At 50.1% G+C, this 24,699-nt stretch overlaps 1 protein-coding gene across 4 annotated transcripts in view; it reads left to right on the forward strand.

Moving 5' to 3' along the window:
* LMF1 (lipase maturation factor 1) overlaps nt 1-24,699 on the forward strand; it is a 146,860-nt gene that overhangs the window by 34,478 nt on the left and 87,683 nt on the right. For all 4 annotated transcript variants that reach the window (XM_068207261.1, XM_068207260.1, XM_068207264.1 and 1 more), the window contains one exon: nt 14,436-14,584. In XM_068207261.1, coding sequence (XP_068063362.1) covers nt 14,436-14,584 — 149 coding nt within the window. The remainder of the gene's footprint in view (nt 1-14,435; nt 14,585-24,699) is intronic.

Below are 24,699 nucleotides of genomic sequence, written 5' to 3' on the forward strand. Positions count from 1 at the left end.
CTAGGATGTAGCTCCACTGGTGATTTCACCTCTTTTTCAATTTATTTTAAAAGAAAGTCACTGGATGCTGATCTTTTCCCCCTGCAGGAACAGGGAGAGCTCAGAGACCTGCAGGGAAAATGCCCCAGAGATGGTTGAGCAGGGGAATTTGGCCAGGACTTTCTGGCACACAGCTTGGACAGTTCAAATAATTTATTGGAATATTTTCCCATCTGTTTGTTATTATTAAATATGAAGGACTGGTGTTGCACAATCTTACCTTTTGGATTTATGGCCAGAAGAAATCAGTGAAGGTTTTTATTGAGTACCTTTTAACTCTGACTCAGTTACAAACAGCATTTTGAACTTCTCCTTGGTGAAGCTTTAAGGTAAAATGAAATTAAAGCAGCTCCCAACACGTGCTGCTCTTTAAGGGTCAGCACTTTCTCTTTGGAAAATTATCCTGTACAGGAATATCTTGAAGTGTTTGATTTCATTTTTGAGTCCTGGGATGCCACGGATGCTAAAAACTCCCCTCTCTGCAGATGCATCAGGAAGAGGATCTGGGCTCTCCTTTGGAAATGCAGTTTTCCTTCCTTTGGGATGCTTTGCTGTGCTCTCTTCTCTTTATTTCCACATTTTTGGATACTTCAAAAAATAATTTATCTTTAATATCTGTGCTTATGTGGTCACTTAGAGTGGGACGCTCTCACTTTATAAAGGGTTGACCTCTTAAATCCTTTTCTAGCCCAGCTGAGAATTTGGAATTAGATTATTTTTAAGGTCCCTTCCAGCCAAATCATCGTGATTATATTAAAAAAACAGAATTTATTTTGTGTATAAAACCCAATACCATTTAAAAACGGGCTGGTTAATAATCATTGCAACAAATAACAGATATTTTCAGCTTGGATCTGGTTCCCTTTTCTCGTTTCAAGTGATTTTTAACCAGGACATTTCTCCCTCCTCTTGCAGCCAGGGTGTCACTGGGTGCCACACGTGGCCTCAGGTGGTTGATAAATCACCAGGATAAGCAGTGCTGCTGTTCCAGCTGCCTTCCCACATGGTTGCAGTTAGGGAATCCCAGCCCCCAGCTTGCCTGACAAGCTCCCCATCAGTGACTGAACGTTTGCATCAAAGCCTGGCCAGCGATTCCAGTCCAGAAACTGAATTCATTCTTGGGGCAAGAGGTGCTGCCATCCACTTGAAATTGCAGGATTAAAGCAGTGGCAGGATACTTTCCCAGCTTTTAGGCTATGGATGATTATTTGTCTGGAAAATCCCTGAGCTATACCTGCTTTTTACAGGTTTACAGTTCCAGGTTGGTTTCATGTTGCTGAACATTTAAAAAACTGCTTTTTTTTTTTTTTTAATTTTTTTCTGGATCCTTCTGTTCTGGGGCATGTACACGATGATCTCGACGGTCCCTCCCACCCCAAAGCATTGTAGGATTTTTCAGCCTGATTTAATAAGTGCAGAGTGAGGACTGAAATCATTCATCTGGTTCATTTTAGGCACTGAAGTCATTTGGATTCCTTACAGGGGGAACAAGCTTTGTGGTGCTGGGACATCTGTGAGGAGCTGTTTAATATCACTTGTCACTGCCCTGGCTGATTGTTGTTTTCATGTGGTCGATTCCAGCGGTTTCCAGAGAAATGTAAAAAGCTGCTGCTTCAAATGAGAAGCAAAAATCCTTCATTATGTGGCTGGGAATGTGCTCACAAGTGGCCCTGATGTCACTCACGTGGCAAAGCCACCAGCCAGGCTGCCCAGCAGCACAGGAAAATCTTAGCTTGTGTTATCATGGAGCTGCTGCATCCTTCCAGCTGGCAGCAGGACCCAGGGAATGGGGATTTTTGGGGGAAAACACGCTGCTTTTCTGCTCCTCTGCTCCCTTTACCAGGAGGCAGCAGGACCCATGGAATGGGAATTTTTGGGGGAAAACACGCTGCTTTTCTGCTCCCCTGCTCCCTTTACCAGGAGGCAGCAGGACCCAGGGAATGGGGATTTTTGGGGGAAAACACGCTGCTTTTCTGCTCCCCTGCTCCCTTTACCAGGAGGCAGCAGGACCCAGGGAATGGGGATTTTTGGGGGAAAACACGCTGCTTTTCTGCTCCCCTGCTCCCTTTACCAGGAGGCAGCAGGACCCATGGAATGGGGATTTTTGGGGGAAAACACGCTGCTTTTCTGCTCCCCTGCCCCCTTTACCACGAGGCAGCAGGACCCAAGGAATGGGAATTTTTGGGGGAAAACACGCTGCTTTTCTGCTCCCCTGCTCCCTTTACCACGAGGCAGCAGGACCCAGGGAATGGGAATTTTTTGGGGGAAAACACGCTGCTTTTCTGCTCCCCTGCTCCCTTTACCAGGAAGGCTCCTGGTGGTTGCAGCAGGGCTGGTGGAGGGGATCCTTGGAGCTGCCCTAGGTGGATTTTTGCTGGATTATCCAACCCTGTGACTTTCTCCAGGAGCCATGAAAATGAGGCTGCCCCTGGATCCCTGGAAGTGCCCAAGGCCAGGCTGGATGGGGCTTGGAGCAGCCTGGGACAGAGGAAGGTGTCCCTGCCCCTGGAAAGAGGGTGGAATGAGCTGATCTTGAAAGTCCCTTCCCACCCAAACCATGCCAGGATTCTCTGACTAGGAATTCTCACTGCACTCTGTGTTAGTTTATGAAATGATGCTGGACTGGTTCTTTTTTTTTTTTTAATTTTTATTTAGGGCTTTTGTCAGTTTTTTTTTTTTTTTTTTTTTTGTTTTTTTTGGTTTTTTTTGTTTTTTTGGGTTTTTTTGGATCACCAGGGAGGTTTTCAGCCTGGGCCCCCTAATTCAGGTGTCTGACCATCAGCATTTTTGCCTCTGTGTGTGTGTGTCTGCTCCTCTTTGCACTGTGCAGGGAGAGAACAGCTTCCTAACCCAGCTGACTTTTTGCCATTTGTCCCATAATCACCGAAAAGCTGCTGCTCCCTCCTCCATCTCCTCAGATCTCTTTAAAATCAGCTTTTGAAAGCAGCTTTTTGATTTCCTGAGATCCGCTTTTGGTCTCCTCCCTCTTGCTCCCCCTTCCTTTGTTCCTGGAGGTTCCTGGAGGTTCAGGCTGTGGGTGTTGGGGTCACTTTGGTCACTTCTGAGCTCATGGTGTTGCAAAAGGCCTGGATGGAAGCAGCCCTGAATCACAGCAGATTTCCAGCCCCGAAGCTTCCTTGGAGCTGGTTGAGTTCCATGAGGGATGGGGCTGAATGGAGACTCTTGTTTGCCTTGATTGGGATGAAAGGATGTCCAAAAGGACCTGGCAATGCCCATTTTCTTATTTGACTGTAATCCTGAAAAACAGCCTTGAGCGTGGACAGAGCAAATCCCCTTTTAGAATCAGAAAAATGATATTTATAGGTACTATAAAAGTACCTCTGTCATGGTATCTTGTTTAAATAGGATCTTTTTTTGTTGTTTGGTTGATTTGGGTTTGTTTTTTGGTTTTTTTTTACGGTTTTGGGTGTAAAAGATGGTGCAGGAGTTCTGGAATCATTCAGATTGGGAAAAACCTCCAAGACTATTTAAAGTCCTCACCTTGTCCCCAGCCCAGAGCTCTGAGTGCCACCTCCAGTAATTCCTTGGACACCTCCAGGGATGGGCACTCCAAACCTCCCTGGGCACTTCCAATGCCTGAAACCCTTTCCATGAAAAAAATCCTTCTGCTCAGGTAAATTCCATCAGAAACCACTCATGGTCTTCTCTTAGAATTTAGGAAAAAAATTATCTTCATGGAAAGAGTTGTCAAGCCCAGGGCAGTGGTGGAATTGCCATCCCTGGAGTTGTTCAAAAACCAACCCCAGTGGATGTGGCACTTGGGGACACGGTGAGCATGGTGGCTCTGGATTGATCATTGGAATTGATGATTTAAGAGATCTTTTCCAACCTTAAAAACTCCACAATTCTCACACAGACCTTTCAGATCCCACCCTTGGTGTCCCTCCTGTGTCTCTTGGGTGTTGGACAGGGATATCTGCCTTGAGGTTAGTCAATTACCCAACAATTTTTACCCTAACCCATACAGAAGCTGTGCTTTAAAAGCACCATTCAGGAAAAAAAAAATCAGGGAGGCAGAGATGATATTCCATAAGAGATTCACTTCAAATCCCTGGGGAAAACCATCCCCTGGCCTGGATTTGTCTCCTGCAAACACCCGGGGTGAAACTTGTGCTCGCACGAGGCTAAACCTGAATCAGTGCGGGGCAGTGGGGGCCTCACGTGACACAGCAGGAGAAATTTGTTTAATTTGCTTTTTATTTCGAGGCTGGCTCGCTGTCTGCTGGCAAAAGCCCTCGCCAGGTGCCTGGAGGGTGTTGGGTTTGATTTGTTGCTGCCTGAAGTGTGTGAGTGGGGAATGGCAGTTTGGGATGGGGAGGAGAGCAGGTGGGATTGGGGTGATGCCTTGAGAGGCTGGACAGGAAGGAATTAAAGTTAAAGGAATAAAAAGGTTAAAGGAATAAAACAGGAATTTATTTAAAAGGTCTTCAAAGGATGCACCTTGGGCAGTGCAAGGGCCCGGCTGTGGCTACACCCAGGATGGGCCCTGGGTCAGGAGTTCTCACACTTTTCTAAGTTTTGGTCCATTTCCATGTTGGGGTTCATTGCCCAATTCCAGCTCAGGTGATGCAGTCCCACCCTCCCAGACTGCTCTCCTCCATTCCCTGGTGTTTGCACTTCTTGGGGCTGGAGCTGCGGCGGTGTCCTTGGTTCTGGGGCTGGACAAGGATTGTTCTGTGTGCCTGAGCTGTGAGGAGAACTTGCTGACACTTCAAATGGAGTTCAGAGTTACAAACCAGTGCAGTCCAGAATCTGGAAACCATGGAAGCTCAAACTTAAGGCATCAGGGGGAGCAGCTGCTCATGGGTTCTGAAGCTGCCAGAAAAGAAGAAAGGTTTAAGAGCCAGCAGACACCTGCTGGGAGCCGTTCAGCTCCTCGGGCACATGGCACGGGGCCCGCCCGGGAGGAACAGATGGGATGAGTGTGGCAGGTTGTGCAAAAAGCTGGGAATGGCTCTGGGATGAGCGGGAATGTGCTGCTGTGTCCTCGTGTGGTGCTGAAGTGATGCCTTAGCATTTCAGCTTTTCTATTTTTCATGTATTTGTAGCAAATTTGTAGCTGTGATCGCCTGCTCCTGGTGGTGTCGCTTGTCGCTTGCCTGGCTGTTCCCATTTCTCAGCCAAGCTCTTCCAGCCCTTCCCATTTCCCTGTGGGACACGTGGGCTGTGTGTCCCACAAGCTCTGCTTTCCTTCAGGCTGGACACCAGGAGGAATTTCTCCTTGGAAAAGCTGGTCTGGCTTTGGAAGGGGCTGCTCAGGGAGGTTTGGAGTCCCCATCTGTTGTCCTGTTCTTTTGGGAGTTTTAAAGTTCGTTTAAAAGTTTGTAATGCTTTCTGATGCTTACATATTTCTACTGCCATTCTCACACGCTGTTCATATAAATAATAATTGTTTTACATTTTTCTTTGTGAGTGGAGAGAATTGATGGACTGTTGGTTTCACCAGTGTGGTTGGAGAGGTGGCAGTTTCACCCTCCAATCCGCTGTCACTTTTGCTATTCTATATATAGTGGAGTCAGAAAATAAAGTTTGCTTTTTTTTTTTTAGTTCTTTTTCTTTCCTTTTACATCTAACCTGCTTGTGTAAGTTATTTTGTGTCGTAGTGTAACACCCATCCCTGGAGGTGCCCAAGGAATTCCTGGAGGTGCTCTGGGCTGGGGACAAGGTGGGGACTGGGCACAGCTGGGACTTGATGGTCCTGGAGGTCTTTCCCAACTTTGAAGATCCTGGCATTCCGCGATTTCCATCAGAAAGGGTGCACTGGCCTGGGTGACTGTCAGGGGTGGAGCTCTCCTGCGTTAAGGCTCAGACTGAAGCCTTGCCAGGTTCACTGGAATTGTCTCCAACGTTTGTTTCAAAGCAGGGAGCTGGATCCTGGTCTCCCACAATTTGGGAAAGCGTGGCCCGAGTTAGATGGGAACTGTCTGGTGTCAGTCTTGATGACCTTGGAGGGCTTTTCCAACTTAAAGCATGCTGGGACCCTGCCCCTTTCTTTGGCCAGCCTCTAGGTCAGAGGGGGCCCTGGGAGTGCTCTGCCCTGTCGGGCTCTGAGCCATTCCTGGGCTCGTTCCCCTCGCTCCCTGGGATGTGAGGCACACCTCATTGGCCGTGTGAGGGTTTTCTGGGATGGTCGAGATGCTGGGAATCCTGGAATGGTTTGTGTTGGGAGGGACCTTGAAGCTCATCCAGTCCCAAACCCAACACCTTCCACTCTCCCAGGGTGCTCCAAGCCCTGTCCAAGCTGGCCTTGGACACTGCCAGGGGTGGAGCAGCCACAAATTCTCTGGACAGGAGGATTTCAGGGAATGCTGTTTCCCATCTCCAGGGGCATCTCAACCTCCCTGAGCAGTGTGGGCACCTTCTCCTCACCTTGAGGCCAAGCTGGAGAGCTCCTGGTTGTTCATAGGAACAGGGCTGAACTTATTTTCCTTCCTTGAAGACAGAGTAATTAAATCCAGTATGTACAGATCCCTCAAATTGACAGCCGCCCACAGAGCTAAAAACAGGAAATCCATTAACTTCATTATTTAAAAAATAAAATAAAAATCCTCCCAACTGATTCCTCTGTCACTTAAAGTTCTGCATGGAAGGAGGGCTAATTTAACGCTGCATTAACTCCCAGTTATCACCCTCCTGTTACCTAAGTAGTTCCTAATGACTACCCTGGAGAGCACTTGGAAGCTTTTAAAAGTTTTTATGCTAAATTTTATTTTTTTTTTCTGGGTAGTTTATACTTTAAGTACAAAAGTTCCTGCTAACGTTCTCCCAAATCTTCCAACAACAGCCAGAACTTTTTTCTGGTGGCTGCAGAAATGTGAAGTATCCCCAGGCTGAGGTGACTTTGAACAAGAAATGGAAAATATTTCACAACGGTGGTTGAAGATGGGTCTGGCTGTGGGAAGCTGGATCGGATCTTGGGTTTGTGGTGTCCTGGGGTTGGGGTGGCTCTGCCCAGGACGTGGTGCCAAAGGGGATTGTGAGCTTCAGCAAAGATTTTTGGCTCTCAGAGCCCTCAAAAGCCTCGAGACCCCATCTGTGAGAGGTGTCCCTTTGTTCTGGGGTCTGGGATGAGAGGCACCACTGAAGGAGAAGCAATAAATCATGGGCTCTCCTTGCTGTCTCCTCCTCAGAGATTTGAGGGGCAATTGCATCCTTTTTAAATAATTTATCCTTTCTCATTTATCCTTTCTCTGTCTTGGTCCAGCTCCACTTCTCAGAGCAGCACCTCAGAATTTTGGGGGGATTTTTTGGGGGTGACCTCAAAATGAGTTATCCTTGTTGCTCTGCAGTGTTTTTAGGCTATAAAGTTGAAACTTTCTGCTTTATATTGATAAAAAAGAGAGCTTTGCTGTGCAAGTGCCTGGGCTTTGCTTTCCCACTGACTGGAAGACCTGAATTATTTCAATATTAATCCTCAGATGTGTGCTCTGTCTGTTGATGGAGGAGACTCAGAGCTGCTCTTTGAGGTTATTAACAGGAGTTTGATGTTTGCAGGTTGTGATTATTGGGGTCTCCATTAGGAATCACCACAAATCCTGTCCAGTTAGAGGGAAACTGGGAAAACTCATCATGAACTGGAGCATTTCTTGTCTTTGTGCCTCTGTTTCTACTGCTGCTGCAAAGCTGGGGAGTGAAGGGAGGGAGTCTGGGAGGGTTGTTGTCCTTCTGGAAAAGGAAAAACGACTGGGAAAACCAGCTCATTCCAACAGGTGATGACTGGGACCTGTGAGAGCCAAACCCAGCTGGAACTGGGGGTGCTTCTGCTTTGGTTAGGACTGATTTTCCACACTGGAGATGAACGAGGTGTTTGTGGTGAGCTGGCAGGAGCAGGATTTGGGGCATTTCTGGGGTTTTGACTGGCTGGGGGGTGTGTTGTCCAGGCAGCTCTTCTAGGGATGGTTTGGAGCTTTGGTTTCCTTTGAGGAAGTTGCTGAAGGATGGAAGGATCCACAGGGATCATCCAGTCCCTCCCTAGGAGTGGTGTCCAAACTCTCCTGGAGCTCTGGCAGCCTTGGGGCCATGCCCATTCCCTGGGGAGCCTGGGCAGTGCCTTTTTCCCAGTATCCCACCAAAACCTCCCTGCCCAGCTCCAGCCAGTGGCCAGGGAGAGGAGGAGAGCACTTTAAAGTCAAGGTTTGGTGTTTTAGAATCAACCCTTTAAATGTGAGCTGCAGCACATCCGGCTCTGGGGTTGGTGTTTGCATGGAATGGCCCCGATGCGACCTGGCTGTGCCCGAGGCTCCGGGGCCATCCCCGCTCTCGTGCCCATCCCTGGGCACAGCACGGGGAGCTCTGTCCCAAAAGGCTCCAGGATTCCCAGCTGGTTTGGCTGCCAGACCCTCGGGCTGGGAGCTGGAAGCTGCTGTGAGCCTGGAGAGGCTCAGTCCCAAAGTGTCATTTGGGATTCAATCACCCCCCAAGTCAGGAGTGATCCAGACCCTGGAGCAGGGATAAACCCCTCGTTCTGCAGCACAGCTCAGATATTTCCAACAGGTGCTTTAAGGCTCGAGCTGAAACCAATCCACGCTGGGTTTCAGGGAGGTGGGCTCAGGTCTGAATCCAGGGAAAGTCAGTCTGGATGGGATATCTCCCTCCCCTTGGCTGCTGGGCTGTCTGACACACAATATCCATAGGGAGACAGCTGCACTGGGAGCTGGAAAATCTGGATCTGTTGGAGCAGCATTTGTCTGTGCCGTGCAGACGTGCTCTGGGTAAATTTGATGTGTGGGTGTTCCTGTACAAAGAGAAACAATTGGCTGTTTTCACCTTGTGCCGTGTTTTAGGAAGGGGAATTAATAAGAATTAATTACATGAGCTCTTTCTAGCTTAGCCAGGTATGAGGGTTGATTTTGGCCTGGTGATATTTTTTAGTCAAAAAACCAGAAAATAATAAAATTCGTTATTTTTGAACCTAGCTTTTATCTTCTGAAGGCTTTCAGCCCTTTCCTCCCTCACTGCTTTCTCCCTGATTGTCCAATAAAATTATTTGGGATGAGGAGATCTGGGGGAAAGGACTGTGCTGACTCCTCTGCAGCCATGGCCAAGCTGTGGTAGCTTGGGATGGTGAATTTATTTATGGTAAATAAAAAAGATGAAAATTAGACATCACTTGACATCGAGCTACAAATACAAACCCTCCACTGCGTGAGGGGCTCGAGCGTTTGGAAGAGGCAAAACACTTGAAAACCCTAAGAGGAACAGGAGAAAGTGTATTTGGGTTTGGGGTTTGCTTCTTCCCTTCCCTCCTCCCCTCCAGCACATCCTCCCGCTCCTCCTCCTCCCCTGCCCCGGGGGAGACCTCTGGAAAATCCCAAACCATGGATTTTGCCACGCCAAGTTCCGAACGCGTCCGGAACCCTCGGAGCGCGTGTGGGGTGGGCGCAGCCGCCGTTGGCGGTTGATTTTATTCCTTTTTTTTCCCCCCCCACAAAAAAAACCCAGCCCGTGGCTCCCTCTCCGGCTGCGCCAGAGATAACAATGGGGGGCTTTGTGCTGCCCTGCAGCTGCTGAAATTTGACGAGATCCAAGTGAGGAAAACAGGAGCAGGTGGGTCAACAACGTGACCCTTTCGTTCCCAGCAGTATCAGTGAGCCCCGGGATGCAGCCCGGGAATAAGGATGGGGCTTGGAGGATGGGAATTGTCTCTTGGAGAGAGCCCTGATGAGGGATTGCTGCTGTTTGTGGGATGGGTTTCATCCCCAGAACTCCAGGACTGGGGAATGTTACTGGAGATTGTTGCTCCCTTCATTCCCAGATTGTTCATTGGTTTTGGGATGCTCCATGGCTTCCGTGTGGATGTTCCTGAAGCTCCCAATGGCCAATATCTGCCTTCCCATCCCCCAGCCCCAAAGTGGGGCTGTCCCAGATGTGGCTGCTCCATCCCTGGGAGTGTCCCAGGCCAGGCTGGACAGGACTTGGAGCAGCCTGGGACCGTGGAAGAGGTCCCTGCCATGGCAGAGGTGGCACTGGATGGGCTTTAAGATCCCTCCCAACCCAAACCACTCCATGATTCTATCCCAGTTTCTTCTCTGAGTGCCCCCAGGTCATGGAGATGCCTCTTTCCTGTCTGTGTTTTTTGCTGCCCTACAAAATGTCAGGGGTGGGAATTGCTGCAGTTGGAGGAGGGTTTGGGATGTGCTTCCCAGGGTGTTTGGTGCACGTGGAGGATGTGGCAGTGTTCACCTCCTGGCACTGCCACATCAGCAAACGCGTCTCACTGCAGAATCCTGGAATGGTTCAGGTTGAGAGGGACCTTAAATCATCACCTTCCTCACCTTCATCACCACTGCCATGTGACAGCAGCAAGAGGAGGGCGAAAACCAGGAGAGAAATCCTGGAGTTCATGAACTGGGAGCATCCGTGAGGAACCCTGGAGAAATCCTGGAGTTACTGAGCTAGGAGGGTCAGTGAGGAACCCTGGAGAAATCCTGGAGTTACTGAGCTGGGAGGGTCCTTGAGGAACCCTGGAGAAATCCTGGAGTTACTGAGCTGGGAGGGTCCTTGAGGAACCCTGGAGAAATCCTGGAGTTACTGAGCTGGGAGGGCAGTGAGGAACCCTGGAGAAATCCTGGAGTTACTGAGCTGGGAGGGCAGTGAGGAACCCTGGAGAAATCCTGGAGTTACTGAGCTGGGAGGGCAGTGAGGAACCCTGGAGAAATCCTGGAGTTACTGAGCTGGGAGGGCAGTGAGGAACCCTGGAGAAATCCTGGAGTTACTGAGCTGGGAGGGCAGTGAGGAACCCTGGAGAAATCCTGGAGTTACTGAGCTGGGAGGGCAGTGAGGAACCCTGGAGAAATCCTGGAGTTACTGAGCTGGGAGGGCAGTGAGGAACCCTGGAGAAATCCTGGAGTTACTGAGCTCAGAGGGCAGTGAGGAACCCTGGAGAAATCCTGGAGTTACTGAGCTCAGAGGGTCCGTGAGGAACCCTGGAGAAATCCTGGAGTTACTGAGCTGGGAGGGCAGTGAGGAACCCTGGAGAAATCCTGGAGTTACTGAGCTGGGAGGGCAGTGAGGAACCCTGGAGAAATCCTGGAGTTACTGAGCTGGGAGGGCAGTGAGGAACCCTGGAGAAATCCTGGAGTTACTGAGCTGGGAGGGTCCGTGAGGAACCCTGGAGAAATCCTGGAGTTACTGAGCTGGGAGGGCAGTGAGGAACCCTGGAGAAATCCTGGAGTTACTGAGCTGGGAGGGCAGTGAGGAACCCTGGAGAAATCCTGGAGTTACTGAGCTGGGAGGGTCCTTGAGGAACCCTGGAGAAATCCTGGAGTTACTGAGCTGGGAGGGCAGTGAGGAACCAGCTGCTCCTCAGGGTTCCCCTGCCAGGTGGGGGGACCTGGCTGATCCCTTCAGGTGTCACTGTGTGTTTGGGCTCTGTGAACCCCTGAGTGGTGTTCAGAGGTGACAACACTCAACCCTCAGCAGGGACGTGGCTCCAGCCTCAGAGCTGTCTAAGAATCTGAAGGATTTGGAGTGTGAGGCTTTTAGGGCAGATGTGAACAACTGTGTGTGAGTCAGCGGGGAGGAACGGGAGGTTCTGCTGATGGATTTGGTAATCTTGGGCCTGGCATCATCTTACAACCCAGTGAGGGTGAGCTGGAGCCCAGCTCCCCCCTCCTCTGAGCTGTGGATTCACTTGTGGTGTTCAACACATTCATCTCCTCAAATCATCCTGATTGAGCTGGAATTTTTATAGAAACCACAGCACGGGAGCATCTGGGATAATCCCACCACCCCCAGCACTTCCAGTGGCCATGGAGCAGTGTCCAGCTGCACTTTGTTTGCACGAGATGAAGCCTGAAAGACGAGTGGGCTCGGGGGTCTTGGAGGTCTTCTACAAGTTTAATGTTTTTATAGGAATGGCAGATTATGGTCAGGATGAGTCCGTGCTGGATGGAGAAGGAAGAGGCCAGGAGAGGTCTAGGGTGAGGATGGATGGATGGGATGGATGGATGGATGGATGGATGGATGGATCCATGGATGGATCCATGAATGGATGGATGGATGGATGGATGGAGCGGGCAAGTGGGTGATGGATCCCAGAAAACTGATCCCACATAGGCAGCTGTGGAGACTCCATCAGGAAGGGGGTTGTGAATATGGAGACTTGGGAAGGGGGTTATGGATATATTAGAGCCTCTCCCAGCTTATCTGCCCCTAAGCCTGGTTTTAGCAGGACCTTGAGGCAGGAGTACAGCCCCACATGCGCTCACCAGGGAGCAGCCAGAGCCGGGCAGGATTTAACCCCAAACTGGGCGAATTTTGGGGCCCAGCCTCCTGTGCCAGCCCGTGAGCAGAGTTTGTCCTTGGCTGCACTTGCAGTTAAACCCGGCTTGGGCCCGGCTTAGCTGCAGAGCAGCCGGGGTGCCAGGGCTGTGTCCCAGCAGCTGGCAGTGCTGTTTACTCCGTGCTCCTCCCGGCACAGCTCCATCCCGCTGTGCCAGCTGGTGCCAGGATTCCAGCCCATCCCTTTGGGATAAAAGCACAGGTGCAAGGCTGAACTCGTGGTCTAGGCCATGCCAGGAAGGCTTGGCTTGGCTTGGCCCACGCGGGTGCTGGGAGCATCCTCCTGGAGCCATGGGATGTGCGGGAAGTGTCCTGCAGGATGCCGGCGTCCTTCTGTGCCCCTTCCTGGCAGCTGGGGTTAAAAATGCAGCAGGGAAAGCTGCTGGTGTGTCCTGCTGGGTGAGGAGAGTGCTGCTCTCCAAGGGAATGGATGCACAGGGATGCAGGAGTTTGGATCCCACCCCGACACCCATCCCCAGCAGGGCAGGGTGGTGATTACCATATGAAAACAGGGATAACAGTGGGATTCTTGTGCCGGCAGGAATGAGGGAGATCTACGACCCTTTTGGTGCCAGTCAGCCCCGGAGCTGGGTTCAGGCACAATTAACCTTTCACTTTTGGGATGAGCCGGTGCTTCCCTGCTGCAGCTGCTCTTGGGACAATATTCCTTACTTCTCCTTCCAGAAACATTAATTTGGGCATCTGGGGGAGCTGTGCTGGGAACCACAGGCTGTGTGGGGGGAGGAGGGAGAGTTTTTAATGGCTTTGATGTGTAATAATCGGAGTTCTAAAAGTTCCATTTTGATTTAAGGGGTTTTTGCGCATTAAGATTAAAAAAAAGAAGGAGGTTTCACGACTGTTATTGGAAATATTTTCAAGCGAATTCAAAGTGGTTTTTCCTGTGTGACAACATCAAATCAGGGGCTGGAAAAATCTTGGGGTGGGGGATCAGGGGGCTCAGGCTGAAGCTGGAAGGGATGGATGGGTTTAGAATGGGTTTCCCTGCTTCTTTGGGATGGGTGAAGGGAATTGTTATGGATCAAACTGGTGAAGTGCCTGGAGAAACCTTGGGAATGGACTGGAGCCATGGACACTGCCTGGTTTAACTGGCACAGCTGAGAATATCAGTGCCTTAATGGCTCCACCAAGGAATCTTCAGGAATTCTCCTCACCAATGTGCCATTTAATGTCTTTTTTTTTTTTTTTTTTAATGGTTTCAGAGTACAATTCTATCACGCAGAAATATTTGAGAATCAGAATAATTTGAGGTGGGACAAAGCTGCAGCAATTTTGTTTTGGCAGGGATAAATTGGTGCTTCCAGACGTGGTGAGGGTTGGACTTCACCTGTCAAAACAGAGCTGTGTGTTCTGCCTCTCTTGGAATAATCATTCCAATATTTATAGGCTGGGATGGAGGAGAAAATGCAAAATACAGATTTGCATGGATTAGGTGGAGTCTGTCTGCTCCAGAGGATCCAGGGAATGGATTCATGGTGGGATCCCAAGGCTCTGCTTTGAGCTCACTCCAGGCTAATTTGGTTAAATCCAGGGATGTGTAAAATCCAGTGGTCTAATGGACTATTCTGGTACCATTTTGATTTTTTTTTGTGACTAAAATGATGAGCTTCTCATTGCACCGAGTGTTGATGATAACACCTAACGGGATGTTAATCACTGTTTTTCAAAGCTAAACCTGCCCCATTTTGGCAAAAATCCAGCCCAGTCCATGGCACTGGATCCATCCATGACTGGAGGAATCAGTGGCACTGCTTGGTTGTCCCGTGCCACTTCCCAGGGCACCTCAATCTCATTTTTTCTGCTTCATAGAAGTTATTAATTTTTATAAAATTCCCCCTTTTATGCTGTTTGTTCTTGGAGAAGAACAACACAACCCCAAAGCTGCAAACCCCTGAATCCCCCCCTGTGTGGGATGTCTGTTTTAGGGCACCTGGTGCCTGATTTCCCCCAAATTAACCTTAAAAAGCATTCAAGGTGGTTTTTTTTTTAACCCTTCCCTTTAAATTTAATTCCAGGATAACTTCCAGCACTCTCACAGTAATAATTTCCTTCTCCACTTCTCGTTGGCCCTGCAGGATGGGAATCACAGCTCCTGGAGACAGGATTCCTGGGAATATTCCTGTGCCCACTCTGGACCCTGTCCCGCCTGCCCCAGGGCTCTCCTCCTTCCAGAATTGTCATCTGGAGCTTCCGCTGGCTGATTTTCAGGATCATGCTGGGAGCGGTGAGTGGGAACTCACGTTTGGCTTCTTGGAGGTGACAGCAGCAGGAATGTCCCATCCCAGCTGGGAATTTCCCCAGTCCAGCACCTCGGGATCCGTTGGTTTGGGAGTTTCCCCAATAACGAGGAAAAGCTCCCTGCTCTGGTCCTCAGGATCCTTCAGCTCGCTCCTGGTTTTGTTTGGAGGAGGAAAAGCAGGAGGGAACGGTCTGTGTGGGTGTGTTGGTGCTGCACTTGAGGGGCTCTTCCAAAGGAATTAAAGGGAAGTTGGGCGTTGTGGCTTTTCCACAAGACTCTTGGAATCTGGTAATTCCCAGCTTTCCCCGGATTTCTTCTCCTTTGTTTTTGCTTTTCTGAGCTGTCACTCTGTGCTCCATGCTTCCAAACAGAACAATTGCTGCAGAACTGTCCCAGTGCCAGAGGGAATTCCCAAGCAGCTTGTAAGGGAATCCATCAGGACCTGACACATCCCTGTTAAAATCAAGGCGTGGCAGGGGCGTCCATCTGCTTGGACCTTCCAGAACATCCCAAAACTTTAAAGCTGAGGATCATCACTGTAGGAGGAGTGGTTGGGGTTTTTTGGAATTTTGCCTTGGAATTTTTTCAGGGATCTCAGGGTGAAGGCTTAATTTGGGGCATTTTTCACCAGTGGGATCTGAACCAAATGTCAGCACAGGCCCTTCATCGCTGAGGGATGCAGGCTGAATCCCAGGATCTTGATGCTTCTTTGGATTCAGGGAATGCCTGGATGTGGCACTCAGGATCTGCTCTGGTTGGCAGTGTGGGATTGGTCACAGGATGATGATCTTGGAGGTCTTTTCCAGCCTCAGTGATCCGAGGATTCTGTGGTTCTCAGCTGTGATGTGGATTGTCAAGTGAATTTACACCAAGTGTAGCCAAACATCCCCAATTTCCTTAAAAATTGGTCTGATCACCAATTTGCTTCCTGCTTTCCTTCTAAACTGGGATCTGCCTGAGCTTTTTTCCTGCTAATGTGTCTCATATATTCTGAATTTATGGTCAGGCTGGATAAGAAGGAAAACTGTGCTTCCCAAACATCTCTGTTCCCGTTACCTCTGTGCTGCTCTCAGCTTTGCCAGGAGAGCAATAACTCCTGATTTTTTTGGGAAGAGACATGTCCCTGTGTGCCTGGGGTGCTGATATATCACCAACAGCCACGGGAGAGGAAAACATGGAAAGGTCATTAAATGGAGACCCCCCCAAGTGAGTGATTGATGGGATCTTTAATGTTTTGGGGCCTGGAGTCATGTAGGATTTCTCCTGGGCTGGAGGAACAGCGCTGGCAGGCAGTGGGAAGGAGAAGGATCCTCCTGGAACCCAGGTGCACCTGCTCCCAGTGCATCTTTGGTTTCGTCCTGAGCTGGCCAGGAGCTCAGCACGTGCAGCAGGAGTTTTCCCAGGGTGGGATTGGCAGCGCTGGTGTTTTCTGCAGGAAGTTCGGCTTTCCCGCGCGCCTCTCCCGGGATTCTCCGGGCTGCTTGGGGTGAGGCTTTCCTTGGGAAATCCTCCAAGCAAGCAGCATTCCCTGGGGGCAGCTGGGCTTTCCTCACCTTGTGCTGGGTGTTAGGGGAGTGTTTTGGGAATGTTCCTTGGCTGGGCGAGGTGCTGTTTCCTCTCCAGGTTCCCATCCCAGCGCTCTCCTGTTTTCCATGGTCACTTCCTGAACCATGGGGCTGATTTCATTTGTCAGCCCCTTTTCCCTCCACTCAGTGTCTCATATTTGGGATATTTCTCCACGTGGAGCTCTGACAACCTGGGACTTTGCACTGAGCAAAGCTGGTCTGGTTTGGAGGAAGTGTTGGAGGAGAGGTTGGAACGAGACGATCTTCAAGGTCTCTTCCAACACAAACCATTTCATGATTAGGGAGTTTTGCTGTTTCCTGGCTAAACCTCCTCCCAGAAAATCATGTCCAGACCTTGCTGTATTGTGCACAGGAGCTGGCTGGGCTTGTTTAGGGAGAAGTGGGATAATCCCAGCTGTGGTGGGAGGCGAGGAGCTCAGGCAGGCGCTGCTGCCGGGGTTTGATTGGCAGCGAGTGCTGGGCTGAGCTCAAATATTGCTGCCTTTTTAAAAGGCATAATTACGTGATTCAATCTATATGTTTGATGTTCCTAATCATCCATTAGAGCAGGATGTAAAGAGGGATGCTTCCCAGGAACATGCCACAGAATAGGGGCTCTTTGTGTGAGCCAGCAGCTCGTTAGGCAGTGAGTGATGCAAACACTCATTTGCAGGGCTGCTTTCCCTCAGAAGAGCTCGGTGGTTTGATGGCTTCATCATTTTTGTTTGTGACTCTCTGTCACTCGGATTTCCTGTGGTTTGGAAGACGCAAAGTATGGGTTTGTGATGCCATCAGAGTCACGAGGTGGGAGGCAGAGGTGTGTGCTGAGATTCCTGCCGCTCCTCAGGCAAAAAAGGGATGAGAGGACACAGCCTCAGCTTGCACCAGGAGGGTCAGATTAAATATTAGAATTATTTCTTTTTTCTCTAAAGGAATGGTCAGCATTGGAATGAGTTGCCCCGGGAGGTGGTGAAGTCACCATGGAAGTGTTTGAGACATTGGATGTGGCACTTGGGGACGTGGGTGCTCCTGGAAGTCTCTTCCAGTCTGGCTAATTCTGTGATTCCATGTTAACCAAGCACGGGGACTTGCCCAGAGGAGCAGCCCCACTGCCAGCAGGGTCCTTGGCTTGGTGGCACTGAGGTGTTTTTGTCATCTGCAGCTTCCTGGGGACTCTGCTGTGCTCTCCAAGCCTTGCCCCTCTCTGCAGTAAACACAAATATTTAATCCAGCAGGCAGAGTTGCTTTTCCAGCTGCTCCATTCCCTCGGTGGTGGATGGGTTTGGGGTGGTGTCAGCCCCTCACTGCAGGCTGGGGGTCCTGAGGGAGCTCCTGGCAGCCCTTTTGCCAAAGTGCAGAGTTTAATAACCCCCGATTCCCAAAAATGGGATTGGTTGGAGCTGTGCTTCCCTGGACCAGCATCTCCCTGAATCTCGTGGATTCCCAAAGCCCGGTCCCACTGGTGCCAGCTCTGCCTGGAGCTTTTTGGGGAGCTTCTGATTGAATCCCCATCCTGTGCTTCCAAGGTGAGGCTTTCCCTCCCAGGTGGAAGAGTTTCTGCTTCATTTTTGGGTTGTTTTGGGGGTTTTTTGGGCAGCAGCCTTGCTCAGGAGCTCTCCATCAAATACAGCTTGTGGCTAAAACCCCATTCAGCAAAAATTAGTCCTGGGTTTTTCCTGCAAGGCCGGAGAGCAGATGATAACTTCATGGAGTCCATACATTCTGGGGAATTCCCTGCTGCAGGTGAGAGCCACGTCCTGGGGGAGCCCAGATTCCTGCCCAGGGCTGGATTGGAGCTGATGAATTGCCAACAGCATCCTGAGGAAAGCCTGGAGCAGCTCCTTGTGCCCTGAAAGTGGTCAGGGATTGTTAAAGTAACCCATAAAAGAGAGTTTCTGTTTCTTCATCAGTGCAGGGGCTGAGGGGCGTTGTGGGAGCTCAGAAATGTGAGAATTTGGTTGTCATCAACACCTGCCTGCAACTGCGGCAGCACTGAGCACACCTGGAAGCTGCAGGAGCACGGGAATGGGATCTCAGAGGGTTTGGGAAGAGCCCTGGAGCAGCAGGTTCATCCTCCAGCCCTGCAGTGGGTGAGGGGGCAGCGTTGGGGGGCTTCTCCTGATGTCTCTGCCCTGGGCTGTTCCTGGTGGCAGGAGCAGCATTCCCTGGCTGACCCCTGGGGTGGGAGCTCAGGCTGCACCCTGCGTGCTTGGTTGGTGTCCATCAGCACTTCCCTGGATCGCTCAGCCCTGCTGGGATGTGTCTGTTATCCAAAGCACTCCTGGCTCACTTGTACCCACTTGATGATGTTCTGTACAAGGAATATCACCCCGGAATGGTTTGGCTTGGAAAGGATCTTAAAACTCATCCAGTTCCAACCCCACAGCACCTTCCACTGTCACAGGTGATCCAACCTGGCCTTGGACACTCCCAGGGGTGGGGCAGCCACGGGAAACAGGGATAATTATCCCTGCTGGGGCTGCACGGAGGAGATGGGGGAGCTTTGAGCATTGGGGGTGCAGCAGCAGGCTGGAAAAGTGGGAATAAACAGGGAGTGAAGGTGGAGCTGTGCCTTGCAGAGCATCCCAGCCATATGGAATGAGTTACCAGGGAAGGTGGCTGCAGCAGTGAGGGTGAGTCTGAGACATCTTGATTAGTTTCTGCAGGAAAGGATTGAAGAGTGGAGTGAAAAACCAGGGAAATGGGATTTAAAGCACATTACCACTTTCATTTAGAAGTGCCCAAAGCAAGGAAATTCAGATTTAAAGCTGCCAATCTCTGCCTGCCTGCTGCAGGTGTTGGGGCTGGGAGGGCTCTGGGGTCTGTGTCCAGATGGGTCCCGGGGCCATGAGGCCAATCCCAAACTTCGGGTTTGTCCCAGGAACGAGATCCTTTAATAGGTGTGTTCTGTGATAATTTTATTCTTTATAACAGAAATGTATTTTTCTGTAAAAATCTGCCCTGTGTGCAGTGCCCTCGACACCTTCTCTGTGTGCTGCCCTTTAAGGTGTTGCAGGATCTGGGATGGGTCCCTCAGGAAGGGTTTCCTTCCCTTTTATCCTCCCCATTTGGAGAGCCCTTCCCAGGAGCTGCTCCCTCTGCTCCTCCTCACATCACACACGAGCTTCTCCTCGCATCACACGCGAGGAGGAATTTAGGGGGAGTTTAGGGGAATTTTTGGGAAACCCAAGAGCATCTTTTCCACTTGGGATTTGTAACTTGGCCGTGCCTCCCCTTGCTTTGCTTCCTGTAAACAAAATTTCTCTTTTTTTTTTTTTTTTTTCCACTTCCCAGATTTCCCTTTCTGTCAGAATGGCCCCCCCCCTTCCCAAATCCAAGCTCAGCCCCCTGGGCTGTTCAGGAACATCCTCGGAAGTGGCTGCAGAACAGAGGAGTTGGGAGCAGCTTTTGGCAGGCAGAGACTTCGAAAATAATTTCAATCCTTTGCTGTTTCTAATCTACACAAGAGATATTTTCCCCTTTTGCAGGAGGATAAAAGATCATTTAAAGTGACAGCTTTGGGGAAAAAATAGTACAGAAAGAATTATAATAATCAATTATTTTCCCCTTAAATTATCACAATCTTTTTTTCCGTGGATTTGTCCCTCTTTCTCCGAGATATCTTTTCACAAAAAAAAAAAAAGAAAAAAAAAAGGATCAATTCCTTCTAGATAATTTATACATCACTTGATATTTAATATGTTTTTAAACAGTTCTGAATTTTCTTTGCTGTTCAAAAGTATTTCTTTTAACCCACTGCAGCAAATGCTTTCAGAACCTTGTGGTTCGTGTGAAACTCCTGGTGTTCCTTGTTTTGTTTTTGCTTGGAGCCTGTTAAAAGTGTCAGGACGTGGGTGGCATTTGAAAGGTTACTGGAAAGGGTGGGGCTGTGATTAGCTAAGAAGGGAGATGAACTTTCTGGCAAAAATAAGGAAGACTTTGAAGCAAACAGAATCTGGATGCCTGCAGTAAAATGGAACCTAGTAAAAGTTGGAAGTGGGGCGATCCCGAGCCGCAGGAGGGGGGAGCAGCAGCAGAATCCAGCGGATGTAGATGTCAGCTCGGTGACAGGCGTGCCCTCATCCCGGGCATTACGGCCCTGAAATGGAGAATAATTATTCTAATTTGTTTTATTACATTAGCGTGGGTAGGAGGGAAGAAAGGGAGCTTTCTTCGCTGCCTTTCTCATTATTCCTCGGCGAGCGCGGCGGGGCCAGCTCCCGGCTCCCGCGCCGGCCCTTCATGGGAATTTTTGGAAAATGATGTCTGCAATGTTCTGACCTTTGCCGTCCCAGCTGCAGCCTCCTCCTCTCTGCAGGGATCCCACACTTGACTCCTTAGCAACCTCCTTTGTGCCTCTGATCTCTCTCGGTTTGTCTGGTAATAGCCCTTGGCAGCGGGACTTGCTGTTCCTTGGTGGCTGGAAAAGGCAGGAGCCGCCAATGCCAAGGATTCTGCAGAATCCCTTTCACCCACTGCTCCTTCAGAGCCCCCCAGATGCTGCTGGGGTTTCTCAGAGGGGCTTTCTGGGGGAGCTGAGGGAGGCAAGCAGCAGCAAGTTAAAGGGAAGCAAAGCCAACCTCGGGGAGTTCTCCTGCAGGGTTCGCGCCCGTGCGGGGCTTTGGGGTTGTGGTGGCTCTGGTTTGGCTCCCTGGAGGTTCACCCGAGCTCCTGGAGGTTCACCCGAGCTCCTGGGGCCACCTCAGAGCCCCTCTGTGCAGCAGGGAGCGGGCAGGTGGGGTTTGCTCACCTGGATCATCGCAGGATGCTCCAGTGGTTTGGGGTGGGAAGGACCCTCATGGGCAGGGACACCTCCTGCTGTCCCAGGTTTCTCCAAGCACCATCCAGCCTGGCCTTGGACACTCACAGCGTTCTCAGGATGATGTGGAGGTGCCAGGCTTGGAGCGGAACAGGGCTGGGAGGGGATGGGCAAGGTGCAGAGCAAAGCAGAGCCAGCTGAGGAGCACACTGCTGTGCTTCCCTGGCTAAGGAATTGTAAAACCATGGAGTGGTTTGGGTTGGAGCAGACCTTGGAGCCCATCCTGCCATGGCCAGGGACACCTCTCACCATTCCAGACTGCTCCAAGCCCCATCCAGCCTGTCCTCAAACCCTTCCAGGCATGGAGCATCCTGTTATTCCTCTCTTCTCGTGGAAGGAGCAGCAGGAATCTGAATTCAGTGAGGTTGGTGGGAACATCAGGTGCAGCTCTGGGTCTCACCTGTGGCTTGCTGCGGTCACAGCTGCAGCAGAAGCTGTGCCTGTGCCACCTGCTCCCTGTGGGACATTCCCTGCAGAACAGAAAAGCCGGGATCCAGCTCATCCTTCCTGCACCACGCACCTTGATCCATCAGCAGGGAGGGAGATGTGGGAGGTCTGGGGTCCTGGGGCTCTGAGGGAGCTGTAGACCCCCAGCTGAAGTTGGTCTCGTTGGATGCCTCAGATTTAGGTTCTCCAGGAGCCTCTTCCAGCCCTGCCATGTAATCCTGAAATGGTTTTATTTTTAGATTTCACCTTGGGAAGCTCCTTCCTCTCCCACAAACTGGGGTCTAAATTTGTCTCAGAAAACCCTGGTGAGGGTTTGGCTTTCCCAGAGATGGTGAAACCACTTTTCCTGTGGGTAGCAGAGGTGGGAAGTGCACGGAGCTGGGATTTTCCCTGGAAGCTTTCCTTATTTATAGCAGGAGCAAAATGAAAATCTAGAATTTAGTCGGGAATTTTGGGTAGGTTTTTGCCCATCTTTCTTACAGCAAAGATGCAGAAAGGTCTTTAAATTGACTCTAAATTTGTAACGTGGGTGCCCCATTCCCCACCCTTCCCTCTGGAGCCGGGATCAATAGGGAATTTTGCAGACATAGCTTGAGTCACCAAGCTTTTGCTCAGCTTCCCGTGCTATTGGCCTGTCTGTACCATTTTTTTCAGAATTAATTTTGGGCTGAAAAAGTCTCAAAGAAGTGCTTTGTTCCTCCTTGACACTCACTCCAGGGAAAAAAGAAAAAAAGGGAAAAAAAAAAAAAGAGGAGAAAAAGGAAAAAAAAAGCCGTGGAAAATCTGACATCTGCATTGTAGAGAAAAATCAATAGATAGGGAGGAATATAATTATCCCCCACTCCTGAAGGAATTTTTCAGATATTTTTTGGAGCAGTGACTCATATGGGCTTAGGGCTTGAATGACATTTTAATTATTCTGGCTTTTTTTCACTTTGAATCACCCAAGTACAGCAGCCTGGAAGGGGCACAGTCGGGCACAGCCACCACGGGAAGATGAAAGGGCAGGATTTGGTGTTGGAGCTGAGCTCTTCCCTCCCTTCAGGTGGAGGCTGGATCCCTGCTGGATCCCCCTGGATTCTGTTTGCTGGCATTCTGTAAATATGGGAATGCTTCCTCTGCTCTGGGGTTGTTTTATTCCATATTCCAGAGCAGGGCTGGTGCATGGAGACAGTGTGGGGGCAAAGTGGTTAAACCCAGGAATTTTATTATCCACCATTAAAGTAAATCTAAAAAAAAAAAAAAAATCCTAAATGTAATTTTCCTTGCCCTGTGAGAAAGGCTGCTGGATTTAATTCCCCTTAATTAATTAGGGGAGCCTGGAGTTCGGGGTTTTCCAGGTCCGAGCAGGTGCTGCATCTCCATCCTGCCCTGAGCTCGTGCCCTGGAGGGAACAAACCTGGCAGGGGAGGAGGAATTGAGCCCATATTTCATTCTGGAGCTTAATTCAATCCAGGGGCAACGTTTTCTACTCCTCCTGCTGTAAATTCCTGTGACAAGGACCTCAAGTTCCCCTTTCCCAGGCCAGGAGCTCTCATTATCCCGAGGAACCGGAGTGCCACCGGTGCCCGACCCCGTGTCCCTGCAGCCACCAGCCGGCAGTGGGAATTTAATAATCCTGGATTCAGAGCGAGGCCACGGAGGTGAAAGGGCCTCTGCTGGTTCACTTGGCCACCTGGTCACTTGCCTTGAGCTCAGATTTAATTTGTATTCCTGAAAAGTCCCCGATTTCCGGCAGTCCCCGGGATGTGCCGTGCCGCTGTGCCGTGCCTGGTGCTCGGAGATCTTTTCCAGCCCCAGCAGTTCCAGGCTTCTGTGATTCTCCTTCTCCCTTCCTGACTCTTCTCAGCAGAGCTGAAGCCTCGGAACACAGAGATTTTCTTGTGCACGTTTCTTGGTCCAAATCCTTGGGAAAACTGGAAAACTCAGGTGCCAGTGTGGGAGTGAAGTGGCCTCGAGGACAGCTCAGGGTAAAGCTGACTTGAAACCCCTTAATGATGAGAGTGGGAGTTTCTTATGCTGCAAAACATCTTTGATATGAAGACTTTCCTGTTCGAAAGCTTTCTAGTAAACAAAAAGGGATGAACTGCCCGAGTGAGTCATTGCAGGGAAAATCAGGATTTTCAGAGCGCTGCTTTTCCCCATCCTTGTTTTAATTGCAGTTTTAATTACCCCTGCTGGATAATAGAGCTTGATAACAGCCCGGGAAAAGGAGGAGGGAAGGTCATCAAGATAACTGTCCTGTTTTAATATTCCAGCATTCCTGCACAGAGCTTCCTCAGTGTGTCCTGGCCCTGCCAGGGCTGGAGCTGCAGCACATCCTGGGAGATGCTATCGCCTGATCCTGTCATTTTAGAGACGCGTGGAGGGCAGGACAGGCTGGGGAGGGGAGGGTGGAGTGGCTGCTGACAGTGAGGGTGTCTTGTCCCAGCTCCAGAGGGATGGAGGGGATGTGCTGAGTAAATCCCTGGAGGTAAAACTGCTTTGCCATCCCAGAAGGGCTGGGTGATATCGCTTTGCATCCCTTTTCTGCCAGGCAGGAGTTCATCAGCTCTGCTCTGCCCTGTGCTCTCAGCTGTCAGACAGATATACAGCCCTGGGAACTGGATATTCATGGGTATTTCCGAGGTCTGGACAGTTTTGGAGGGTCTTTAATTGGAATTTTGAATTTCTTTTGAGCTGTAAACATGTTAGACTTTAATGCTGCAAGTGAAGATTTGTTTTAGCGTGAGCAGGGAGCCACTGTGGTCTCTTCCAACCTGTTCCAATTCTGGGAATTTAGATGGAACTCATAAACGCTGGAATCTCCTCCTCTGAGCTCACATTTTAGCCCTGGAAGGTCACTGATCCCTTCCCTGCTGCGAATGGCAGGAAGCCTCAGGATGCTCCCAGAAACGCCCAGGGTTTTTCTCCCGGGGAAGGCAGGACCATCACAATCAGGGCAATGTCAGAGGTAGGCAAATACCCCCTAATTGTATGCAGATGACAGAGCTGCTTCAACCTTTTGACTAGTGAAGCTTTCCTCAATTTGGGATATTGTGATCCTAATCAGGGACCTCTCCCGGACATCAAAGCCGGCCTTGATTGCTTGTCTTCCTGCTCCAGCCCATCCCTGCCCAGGTGTCTTTCCTGCTCTGGCCGACTGATTCCTTTCTGCTCTTCATCTCTGAGGCAAAGAAATTCAATCCCAATATTGCTGCCAGCCCTGGAATGGACCCAGTGATTCGGAAATGTCCCCTCTCGTTGTTCTGAAGTCCCAGGGCAGGGGA

This window comes from Anomalospiza imberbis, chromosome 16 (assembly GCF_031753505.1).
Source record: "Anomalospiza imberbis isolate Cuckoo-Finch-1a 21T00152 chromosome 16, ASM3175350v1, whole genome shotgun sequence".
NCBI lineage: Eukaryota > Metazoa > Chordata > Aves > Passeriformes > Viduidae > Anomalospiza > Anomalospiza imberbis.